Consider the following 13,238-nt stretch of genomic DNA (forward strand, 5'->3'; position numbering starts at 1 on the left):
TGGGCTCTATGCCCACTGTGAGATGATAATACATCTTTTCACTAACAGACATTTTGCAATGTCTGGTAGGCAGGACATAAAAAAAGCTGAAAGCATTACATCAGATTGTCATGCATGTTTAAAAAAATACAATATATATATTTTCTTCTAAAGAGTTTCAAAGTCACCTTAATTCCTATGATGGAGACCCTGTTTAAGCAGAATTCACATAAGTAATTCACCCTTCCTGATTTATTAAGAAAATACAATACGTTTTCAATTTATTTCTAATCTGTTCAATTATTTTACATTTGTTGCCCACCTCCCAGAAATTGTATGATGCTGCAAAATTATTTTGTCATTGAGCACATCTGAAACTTTCACATCCAGAAGTCTTAACTTTTAAAATGCTCCCACGATGTTGCTCAAAATTTGGTTTTCCAAGTAACAATTTTATCAACTTACTGTTGGGCAGTCTGAAAGACGGAATTTCACAGTGGTCCAGATGATGAATGCAATGGACGCTAAAGGAAAACACAAGATAATCAGAGACAGAAACAATGGGTTACAAGACTGATATTCAGATCAGGGGATACACCTTTACCAAGAAGCCACAGCTGCAGGTGGTCAGGAAGTAAAAGAGGCAGATTTCTCCTCAAAATCAGGGTTAGAATCGTGGAGCACTACTTTTCATTTTTTATCCACAGGATCATTAGATTTCGGTTAACTTAATGTTGAGAACCTCAATTGATTCCCTACCCATTTTGGGAATGGCTGGCGTCTCTTGAGCAAGAAGTCTATCCATCGTACTCAGCCATTAGAGCGTATGCCTTTTTTCAAGCACTTAGCTTTACTTAGGCAGACTAAGAGCCCAATTTAGATCTTAGGAGAGGGGAATACTGAGTCACAAATGTGACGGATATCCCGTCCGCCATTTTACGATCCCATAATCTCCTATGAGGATCGTAATATGGCAGACAGGATGTCTGTCACGTTTTTGAAGGAGTATCCCCTCCGCCGTGATCTAAATCAGGCCCTAAATTTAATATCTACAACCCAGTAAATGCATCTTAGGCAATAAACTTCCAGCCGTACTATTAATCTTTACATAGTAGATCATCTAGGCACTGAGAATTTGATTTTAAGGGTACGTTTCTATAAAAAAAAAACAAGCTTTGAATTCCTAACCATGTTAAACATGTGTAGACATACTGGGGCTTGGCTGTAGAACAACTTTACTTTTGACAGTGTATGTGGGAAAGTTTTTCCTTTGTTGCTGCACCCTGTAACACTCGCTCTGCTTTATTTCTGACAACAGACAGTTACTACAGTGATACTGAACAGCTGTCTATTTAAACAGAGCACATGTGACTAAGGTCTTTTCTGTAGGTTGTAGGGCCCTGCAAGCATTAAAACAGCAGATGTCCATAGCAACAAATGTCGACATAGGGCAACAATGGCTTTCTTTACAATAAGACAATTACAACGTGGTTCTGCGTTAATGCATTATAAATACACTACGTGAGGATGTAGTACGTTGTGAGAGACTGCAAATAAGTGACTGCTGACTCTAGTCCACTGGTAATACATATACACCTAAAAAACATCCCTAGCTACTTGAGGTCTTTATCTGCCAAAAGCCCAAGACATTTGCAAAGAGGACTAGATTACGGTTAAGACCTGTCCCTTGTCGTGCCAATCAACTGAATCAGCTTTGAAGGAAAGAGGGACAATTGTTAGCTTGTTGATGACATACCATAACCTCAGTAGAAAGTAAACTATCTGGCTTGGTGAATGAATGCTCTAGGACCAGTAGTATATATCTGAATGTCATTCATGTATATGCATGTGCAAGTTCAACTCCTGCCCCAACCACTGTCAAGTACAGGTGTGAGCAGCAGCCACTAAATGGGACTTGATCTATACTCAAAGAAACTGAACTGTATCTGAAGGGACAGAAAACTGGAAAGCCTGATCTCTAAACATATATGTGGGGAACCCCCATAAATCGTACTTAATTAGGAAGTGTAAGTTGGATATGTTGTTTATTAGACATAGATTTCATAAAGGGAACTAACTTGTCCATGAAATGCCATCATTCTTAATTTTTAGTTCTGTATTTTCTTTTTTTTTTTTTACACACAAGATAATGAAATTAAAACAAAAATTAACTAGCACCAGTTGCTTGACATCTATTTCCTTAATAATTTAGGGATTTATCAAATAGAGGATACATTTACAGAGCAAGAGTGGAACAATAAATGTTCATATGTCATAAGCTGATGATCCACAAGTGCCTTATAATCAGCCCTCAATAGCACAAACAGAAGGCAGACCAATATATGGCAAACACCACATGTGACCGCTCATATTATGCCCACCCAACAAGAGATAATTAAGTCAACAAATTATCTTGATCATTGAAAGAGCACAAATAAACAGCCACATATGAACCATTGGATAGAAGCCCTTTCAAGCTAAATTGTAATGTGCTCCATAAAGCACTTTGCAGAGTCCTGTTCCCAAGAACCATCAGAAAGAATAGAGATGGGGGAAAGGGGGGGGGGGGGGGAATAGCACATTCTACAATAGAAAGAGGAACAGACAAGAAGGAGATAGAAATAACTAAAGACAAGAGAGAGAAGGACACTGATCTATGGCAGGGGAGGTGAAATACCACATCCCTGATCTATGTCAAGTTCACCACTGTGCAGTAAGTCTTAAAAGACCCCCATACACGATCATACAGCTCTGCCTGGCCATAACATTTGTAAATAATTGGTTCACTGCGCCAAAGAGAGAATCTCTGTGAATCATGTAGCCAGGAATGATACTTCAGACAAAAGTCAGTCGAAGAATGCAAATCTTGAGCAAGAACAGCGCAGAGGCCATCCAGCAGGAGGTAGTCATATCTAAATCTGAAGTACCATGAAGGATAGCCTGTTTAGCAAAGAAGCTGAAAAACCCAACTGCTGGTGACAGAAAGAGTGAGCCATATTTCAGACCAGAAATGAGACAGCCAGGAGTATGACCACAATACATGAAATAAGTCGCAGGCCTGACCTCGGCAAAGACAGTTGGGAACCAGTCTGGCATTGCATAACCTGAATGGGGTTCAACATCACTTTTTTAATTCCTTAAAATATGTAACACTGAGGTGAGCCTCATGCAGCACCTTATCATGAGTGTCTAGCAAAAAGGCCCATTCATCCGCAGTAATGCTATTACCACTTGTGCCTGCCATTACAGCCTGAAACAATTTGCTAACTGTCTAGGGAACAGACACAATATCAATATGCTATACACTCAACACCACTCCACAGGAGATTTAAGACGTTAGTAAAGACCAGGGCAGTCCTGGTCCTGATATAATGCAATATTTGTATTTATCTCAAACTCAAAGTCAGTGGTTGAGCAAACATTTCACATAATACCTCAAATCACTTAGTAGAGTTTTCCTCATACCGATCCTTCACCTAACAAATAACAGGACCTGCAAAAACAACTCATTGTGACACCGCTATTCTGCATTTCCCTAATTTCTTGCATGCTACCACCCACACATCCCTTGTGGCCTTGACCATTGGGGGTAATGGAGACAACATTTGCAGGGTCCATGCCATACATCTGAATATAACCTGAACGTCCACATCAGGATGTGCAGGATTCTGCAGGATCTGGGTGGCCAGAAGCCATGTAGACCAGCTGCAACAATCGATGTGCAAGATAGAACAGACACATATTGGGCCACTCGAGCCCTCTCAAAGCGGTCACAATATGAAACCTTATGACATGGGTCTCTGCTCACCCATACAACTGTTGTTATTCACGCGTCCATCATCTGATGAAACCCACAAATACACCCAGCAAATAATTAAATTTGATGCCATCACCACAATGATAGCTGTAAAGAGAACCAACTAGAAACGTTGTTCCCCATTTTCACTATTAGAGGACATAGGCTGTCTGCAACCATGTCCCCCCAACCCATCATTAAGCAGAAATTCTGAATACTTTCAAGATAGATGTCATCCATTTAAATGCCATTCCCTCTACCTTAGCCCTCGAGTTGCACCTGATGTTCGGGAGGACTTCACTATTGTACCCGGTGATCTTGTAGTCTGAGAACAATGAGAAATTGGAAATTAGAAACTGCAGACATAGATATTATATGGGTCTATAGAGCGAGGAGGATATCATCCCCATCGAGCAACAGTTCAGAGCAGCGTGTCTTTTTTCTTTGTCAGTATCAATGATGGGTTGAGGTTCAACAGTAAAAGCAGTAAACTGTTTCCCAGTCCCAAAAAAATGGAACCGCCATCCAGTTGGCAATGAGGAAGAGGAACAAAAGCCCCTCCCCGTCAGCGTCCCGTGCTATGAGAACGCCGTCAAATCAATTTACGTCTTCCTCAATCCCAACTGGACAGGCCTGTTTTGAGGCACAATGAACAAGGTACTGGTACGCTGCACCTGTGTTTCAACATATTTAGGAATTCTTGGAATAGTTGTACATCACCTAATTTAGAAGAAAATTTGTATGGAATTCCTATCAGGAACTTGTTGTCGTCACTGTGTCTGGATTGGTGCTTAACTTTGTCTGTCCTGATGACCCAGTTGGATTCATCCTGACTTGGGGGTCGAAACGTCAACTTACCTTTTTACCCTTCCTGGAATTATACGTATAGGATACTGGACTAATATATAACAAAGATTTTAGTTTTGAATGTGGAATCCAGTAATCAGTTGAGGAACGGGTGTCTGGCATTTTGCTTTGTATTATATTATAGTATATTATATATATATATTTATTCATCTTTGCACTCCGCCATCACTTTGATCACATATTGTATTGTCTTGATTGTTTTTGTCCTTGGAATACACCATGCTTTGCTAATTATTTGATCTTATTATTTAGCCTGGAAGGATTGCTTGTTCTTTTTGTGATTGATTACTATATTACTTTTGTCTTGCTGTATGTAAATTCTTAATGTTTTTCCCGGTTGAACAGATTGTAACTAAAGGCATCAATCAGGGTCCTATTGCTGGGGAAAGGGAGCACCATAAAAGCAAGAGGACATTTTGTCTGGAACCCATAATCCTTGATTCAGTGCTGGTCACACTGAGCATCATTTCAGATTATAGTCTTCCTCACTCCAAACATCCTCCACGCCACCTCATAAAAAGAAACACAAGTTGCTGTCCATGCCCTGTGTAATGCTGCACGGAGCTCCCATATCAGAGCATTTTATATGGTGTGGGAGTAAATCCAAGGTGAGAACCTATTCAGGGCATGATAGATGGACAGTTAGGAAAGGATAACATCTACCTAAAAGACTGCATATATTTTTTCAAACCCTCAATGCTCCAAAAATCATTTGGAGACTGGATTAGACATTCTACATGGCAAAATGTTGCTAGAGTACTTTAAAATAGGGTGGTCATAGATGGGTGTGTACCATACAGAACTACTTGAACGAATCTTATGGAGGTTGGGTGTACTGGAGTACTGGAGCGTAGTAAGCATTGTTGTACACAGTGGCATGGCCAATCTTTATGATGCCAGCTACACCCAATAGCGTCCGTCTGTCTCATATATATATATATATATATATATATATATATATATATATATACACACACACACAGGGAGTGCAGAATTATTAGGCAAATGAGTATTTTGACCACATCATCCTCTTTATGCATGTGGTCTTACTCCAAGCTGTATAGGCTCGAAAGCCTACTACCAATTAAGCATATTAGGTGATGTGCATCTCTGTAATGAGAAGGGGTGTGGTCTAATGACATCAACACCCTATATCAGGTGTGCATAATTATTAGGCAACTTCCTTTCCTTTGGCAAAATGGGTCAAAAGAAGGACTTGACAGGCTCAGAAAAGTCAAAAATAGTGAGATATCTTGCAGAGGGATGCAGCACTCTTAAAATTGCAAAGCTTCTGAAGCGTGATCATCGAACAATGAATCGTTTCATTCAAAATAGTCAACAGGGTCGCAAGAAGCGTGTGGAAAAACCAAGGCGCAAAATAACTGCCCATGAACTGAGAAAAGTCAAGCGTGCAGCTGCCACGATGCCACTTGCCACCAGTTTGGCCATATTTCAGAGCTGCAACATCACTGGAGTGCCCAAAAGCACAAGGTGTGCAATACTCAGAGACATGGCCAAGGTAAGAAAGGCTGAAAGACGACCACCACTGAACAAGACACACAAGCTGAAACGTCAAGATTGGGCCAAGAAATATCTCAAGACTGATTTTTCTAGGTTTTATGGACTGATGAAATGAGAGTGAGTCTTGATGGGCCAGATGGATGGGCCCGTGGCTGGATTGGTAAAGGGCAGAGAGCTCCAGTCCAACTCAGACGCCAGCAAGGTGGAGGTGGAGTACTGGTTTGGGCTGGTATCATCAAAGATGAGCTTGTGGGGCCTTTTCGGGTTGAGGATGGAGTCAAGCTCAACTCCCAGTCCTACTGCCAGTTCCTGGAAGACACCTTCTTCAAGCAGTGGTACAGGAAGAAGTCTGCATCCTTCAAGAAAAACATGATTTTCATGCAGGACAATGCTCAATCACACGCGTCCAAGTACTCCACAGCGTGGCTGGCAAGAAAGGGTATAAAAGAAGGAAATCTAATGACATGGCCTCCTTGATCACCTGATCTGAACCCCATTGAGAACCTGTGGTCCATCATCAAATGTGAGATTTACAAGGAGGGAAAACAGTACACCTCTCTGAACAGTGTCTGGGAGGCTGTGGTTGCTGCTGCACGCAATGTTGATGGTGAACAGATCAAAACACTGACAGAATCCATGGATGGCAGGCTTTTGAGTGTCCTTGCAAAGAAAGGTGGCTATATTGGTCACTGATTTGTTTTTGTTTTGTTTTTGAATGTCCGAAATGTATATTTGTGAATGTTGAGATGTTATATTGGTTTCACTGGTAATAATAAATAATTGAAATGGGTATATATTTGTTTTTTTGTTAAGTTGCCTAATAATTATGCACAGAAATAGTCACCTGCACACACAGATATCCCCCTAACATAGCTAAAACTAAAAACAAACTAAAAACTACTTCCAAAAATATTCAGCTTTGATATTAATGAGTTTTTTGGGTTCATTGAGAACATGGTTGTTGTTCAATAATAAAATTAATCCTCAAAAATACAACTTGCCTAATAATTCTGCACTCCCTGTATATATATATATATATATCTCTTGAAAGAAATAACTCAACTCCAACTGGAATCGCTTACTGACTGCCTCTTCTTTGTCTAACAGTAATTGAATCTCAATGGTCTCTGCCTAAACAGCGATAAGACCGTGACCAGGATTAGTTTGTATACTTTTGTTTAGCCCACATACAGCGGACTTGGAGAAGAGCCTATACATATGTACATCATAATAAATGACACTTGAGTCAAAACATCTGCAAGTATTGCAGTATGCTGATACTATTCTGATAATGGGAAGAACAAGCATCTGCCTTCTTCGATCTTTGAAACCTCAGCGACGTATAACAAAACCAATCAGCTGGTGGCAAATAAATATATAACAGATATGTGGTAGATGGAGAAAAAGAACATAAATGGTACGTGGGTGACAAAACCCTGGCAAATACCCCGGTTTACAATTATCTGGAGTATGGATAGAAGATACAGGCAGCCCCTTATTACCAACTGACCACTGTAAAAAAGAAGGAAAAAACTAAAGAAGTGCCCGGTCATGTTTGATTCATTGCAAAACTGCTCCCTCCATGGGACTCAAGGTTTTTCTAGCACACTTTCTTCACTGATTTATAATCAAGGACCTTTTCCAATGAGGGCCTCAACCTAATTCAATACTCTGCCTATAGGAAAGTATTTAACCAGCCAACTAGCATAAATCAGAATTAGATGTGGGATAGGCATTAGTCCAGTAGGACAAGACATGGCCTCAAAGGCAATCTTTATGAGGCTTTGTAATTGGATTAGCAACACCCATCATGGCTCACTGAAATCAGTGCAATTGCATATGTTTGCTGGAAAGAAAGGTAACTGTCAAATCCAAAGGCCAATGGCATAAAAAACAATGATTAGGTGATTTTGGGGGAATGAGGATAAGTGGAACATAGTCTCTTACATAATCTTTATACAGCTTGTCAGAACTCAATTAAAAATAATTCATGACTTTTGGATTAGTCTGAATTCTCACAAAAAGCAATCTACTTGGTTTTATAATTTTATAAACCGGTATGCAATCAAAAGTAAATATCTGTGGTACTGAAATGCCCAAACCAGCCAACATTATTCAAAGGCATGTCCAACATTTTTGGTAATTATGGATTGAGGAATGGTTGGTAAGCATTTCAAAACCATAGTGGAAAAAACTTAGACTAGGTGACTGCAAGTATGAATCAATAAAACATATTTTATGCAGTTGCAAGGGATCATTCCGAAAGAAAATAATGTACTTACTGCAACTGTTTACAGAAAACACTTTAAGAAAATGCAATGAAGATGTTGAATTGCATCTAACAGCTGCAATATAGCCTCAAAAGAAATTAACCAAAAAGAAAGAGGATATATGAAGTAAACGTTTAAGAAGGAAATGACTAGCAAATGTAGTAACTCTTGTTTAATGTTTTTTGTTGTATAAAATAACTTTATTTGACACGTAGGTTTTATTAACTACCCAATAATCTTTAAAAACGAAAAAGTACAACTTCAGTGATAACTTGAACTGACAGCTTACCTGCAACTGCCAAAATTAGTGTGTTGGTGAAGTGCCGGTACAGGGAGAGTTTGACGACATTCCGTCGCAGTTTCAGCTGCTTCATGGTTTGAGTCAAGCTGATGAATATGTGCAGCAGATTAAGGAAATCAAGAAAGCCAAAGATACCAATTTTTCTAATGCAACCCTTTCCCATTATAGAAGTACCACTCTTATGCGAAAACAGCAGGTGGTGTGCAAAAGAGAAGGCATCAAGACACACAAACTAAAACAGAGGCTAAAATGTTGTGGATTATGTTCAGCCCGGGAAAGGATTCTCAAAGTACTGTGGATGATATAGCAAACAGCAATTTCAATTTCTGTGTGCAGACAAAAATTCTAACACTGGAATTTGGCAATCATTTCAGGATCACATCTTGCAGTGGAAATCAAGTGTGGTAGTGTTTCATTTACAAGTACTGTGGCTGGAAAGTCATAGTGGCTTATCAAGTAGAACCCGAAACCTCCTAAAAGTAACGTCAATGGAGTAGAGACTTTTGCTTAAAGCATAGTCTCAGAGGTTGTTCATAATGCAGATGGAAAGTAGGCTCTTTGGTATCTTGTACCTGCCTAGGTGGGTCATGGTTCTAGCACTCAATGAAAACCTAGAAGCTAGCATTAATTATACTGCATCATTACATGAGTTAGACTCAGGAAGATAAGCTGTGTCAAATGTATGTTTGTACTGGCATTTTGAGTGGTATCTCATTTCCTGATACCAGGATTTTCTTCTGCATCATTCCTGAAGTTTAGGCCTCCATGAGAAGAGAAGACCATTATCTAGGAGATGGATGATTGTGTGGTTTCACATGCTTCTTGTTTTATTTAGAATCTGTATATAGCACTTGAGGTTTTTCTGTAGACTTCCTTTTTGTACCATCCATCATAGACAAACAAATACAATAATTAGCATTTACTGAGACAGTACGAGAACCTTGAGGAAGATATTAGGCTGTAGCATGGTCAACCTTTCTGGGGGATTTGGTTGAGGCTCAAATACATCACAGGAATCCAAGCTCTGCACCATACATACCAAAACTGATGGTCACAACAATAAGAATACATTTAAAGTTTTATGGCCGAGCGATCTAGTCCTACTGAGTAACTTCATACATTTTTGACCACAGAATTGCCCTTCTTAAAATCCCTGACGAATTTCAACAATGGAATGCAAAACCATGACCAAGCTTCCTCTCGCTCTCTGCCAACGGACTGAGAGATGAATGGTCTCCCGTTGAATAGGAAAGATGCCTTTGTTATGTATCACTATGATGGCTTAGTATGTTAGGAGCCGTCTAATGATACCTATGAGATGATTGGGTCAAGAGCTTGATTGCCCCTAAGGACAACTCAAACTTTCATTCTTCTGAGATTGCTAAGTTAAGTTCTGTGACATGGGTTCTGGTAATACCTATTATTTACTGCAATTTGCAAAAGGAAAGAACAGTGGAATTAAGCATTATAGTAAAAGATGTGCCCTTCTGCAAAGGAACTTGTGCAAATTGGGAAGAAGATCATCATACCACTGTTCCTCAGATAGGTGGCAGAGAAAGAAATAACGTTTGCAAATCGTAATTGGCTTCAAACTGGGCTAACTGGTGAATCGGATAGCTACTGGTAAAACAAACAAAAAAAATAAAAAGAAACGCATGTATATTGTTTTTTTTTCAGCTGAATAGACGGCAAGAGAGGCTATTGCAAGAAAACGTTTACAAAAAAAGGAACCAAGTGGATAATGATGCCAGGGAAAGACAATGACCGTCCGCGAATGTTATAAGGCCAGGTTATAGCAGCTGCTGGAGGAATGGAAACTGGCGAGGTTGGTTGAAAATATGTTGGACCAACTGTATGATGAAATACATGGGCATTATCCATTATAAGCAGTTCCGCTGAGTTAGTGAAAAGAAAGAACAGGGAGTATACTGATTACAAAAATCCATCACTAAGAAAATATGCTGTCTGTAAATTCAATATCAGATTTCTGTGGGTTTTAATATCAAATCAATGCAGTATGAATGTCTGCAAATTTCCAGCCAGTGTCAGTGATTGGTTGATTATTTAATATCTTTATAGGATTCCAAAAATATAAATCACATCAAAAAGGTCAATACTTACATAAAAAGGTTAGCAGACAAAAAACAAACCATAAGATCAATCTTCCAATTATAAACCTGCCTTACATGCTAACTAGCTAAAAAGCCCAAAATTACGTAAAATGTTTGCCAGGATAAAAACACATACTATAAAATCACTCCCCTACAATTATTTCATCAGCCTTGCATGCTAATAAGTTAACACAATTTACAGAGAGAGGTATAACATGCACTAATACCTAAGCAGGAACTAAAAATAGATAGCATTACACCAGCATATGGCATTTTCAAGGAATCGCCCCATGGAATAACACAAGAGTGTGTTAGACCGCATACAAAGAAAATAAAATGCAACTTAATATTGTTAAAAACCATAAGTTTTAAGAAGCAGATCTAAGTATTTACATCTAAAAAGTTGATACAATTTACAAAAAAAATAAAAAATTGACCAACATTAGGGGAGAGGATTCATGACGTAGGCAAAGCAAAATAGACTGAGTCCAATTGTACCAAAAGGGAACAAAAATTGCTGTTAACTGTGCCAAGGCAGAAGTTGGTCAAAAGTGTCCTTTCCCAGTCTTTTTCACTACAGAAAGATATGGTTCAGTAGTAGTGCCAGTTTTAAAGACAGCTAGATTTCTCAGTGCTGGCTTAGCCAACTCACTATGCTCTCTATTGACAGCTGCAAGCCTCATAAAAAAATCCTTCACTTTAATGCCTTCTACTTTAACAAGGGTCTGGGGTGATGTAAATGAATTGGGTCTGCCTAGTGGTTCCTCTGTTCTTTACATAACTTAAACATTGAATCCTAAGTCTGAAATCACAGGCAAGGCAAACAAACATAACTTCATGACTAAATTACTCTTTTTGATTTTCCCTTAGGGCAATCCAAAAAACGAGTGGGGTGAGCATGTTGTCTTCCACATAGGCTAAACACAACGCCTTATGTTAAAAAATAATGGGAACTGTCCGGATCTAACCCAGTAGCAGTTCTCCCACAGGCAGACATTTCAGCTTATAAATTTCTAGCAAAGGCGATACAGGTTTGCTACCCAGGTTTAGGGACAATTCAAATAGAGACACAAATGCATGGTTAAGAAAACGATTTGAGAGGCAGCGCAGACAGCTCCTACAGGAATCAAAGGTAGGGAAAGTCACTCAACTATGAGCTATTTGTACCCTTAATAGAAATTGGCCTGACTTTGCAACTTTGTGGGCCACACACCGTGTGATGGGTTTTAACTGCACTAGTTTCAAGGTCGAGGTTATCTATATAACAAACAAACAAAATTCTAAATGAGACCACGTAAACAAATGGGCGTGTTTTAAAGCAGGGCAGCATAATCAGCATAAAGCAAAGTTAGAACTAATGTGGAATTCACTTTAGTTAGATCTTTCCCCTGTGTTGTAAGAAAGGCATTCAGATGGTTCATGTGTAGGAGAAACAGGATTGATGCCAAGACAGAGCCCTGGAGCACACCTCAAGACAGCCCACATATGCACTCCTCCTCAGTGCCATACCTAACCATCACTGATAACCCACAGTGCAATGCACATATAAAAATCAATCAAAGACAGGGGCAAACCTATCTCTGTAGAATGCGCCATAATTTGGAACAATTCACACAATCAAAAGCAATATGCTAGTCCATAAATGCAAGAAACAGGGAACACTTTTTGCACCTTACAGAGGACACCAGACTGATGGGCCCAAGTCTCAGTCCTCTACAGGATAATGCATCCTACTATCTAACCACGGGGTTTAACAATGATATCGGTCAATAGCAACAAGGATCCTGCCTAGTACCTTTCTTAAAAATTGGTACTATAATGGCGGTCTGCCAAGAGGCAGGGATCTTACAAAGTCCCAAAGAGCAAAGTTTTCCCTATGAAGATCCGTTGAAACAGAAAGCTGGGGGGAGGGCGTTAAGGTCCTCCAACATATCCACTGCTGGCATTCACAAAAGAATACAAGGGTTTGAAGTGGTTAGTCTGCACTGATATTAGCCCCAACTCACCTTCTAATGGTCACTGACATGTGCCCATTCTCAATATTGCAAAAACCCTGTGTGTCCTTTTCTTTGCAGGTTCTTATGAGGTTTGCCCAAACGTCTTTCTTGAATGCCTTACTTTTTTAGGGCCATTTTAAACTCTAACCTTGCTTTAGCTATGACGGTCTAGTCCCTGTGGCTATGACAAAGTGCTACTTCGCAGGGATTTTGGTCACTATCAGTAGTACCCCCCTCGCATTGACATACTCAACTATACTCTTATGAATGAGTATGTAAGCAATGATGGTACTGTGTCCCCAGCCTACAAAAGTAGATCTTTTTGTTAAAGGGCCTCCCATGATTTTAGCCATGTTGTGGAGATCAAAAGAAGGTAGATTACATAGCAAATCCTGG

General features: G+C 39.5%; 1 protein-coding gene across 2 annotated transcripts in view; it reads right to left on the bottom strand.

The window, feature by feature from the left end:
* TMEM87A (transmembrane protein 87A) overlaps positions 1-13,238 on the bottom strand; it is a 140,156-nt gene that overhangs the window by 60,893 nt on the left and 66,025 nt on the right. Inside the window, exons 13-14 of one of the 2 annotated variants that reach the window (XM_069208783.1) lie at positions 8,723-8,831; positions 445-503 (exon numbers count right to left, since the gene is read on the bottom strand). In XM_069208783.1, coding sequence (XP_069064884.1) covers positions 445-503; positions 8,723-8,831 — 168 coding nt within the window. The remainder of the gene's footprint in view (positions 1-444; positions 504-8,722; positions 8,832-13,238) is intronic. The other variant, XM_069208782.1, reaches the window with a different exon arrangement.

Source organism: Pleurodeles waltl, chromosome 9 (assembly GCF_031143425.1).
Source record: "Pleurodeles waltl isolate 20211129_DDA chromosome 9, aPleWal1.hap1.20221129, whole genome shotgun sequence".
In the NCBI taxonomy this organism is placed as follows: Eukaryota; Metazoa; Chordata; class Amphibia; order Caudata; family Salamandridae; genus Pleurodeles; species Pleurodeles waltl.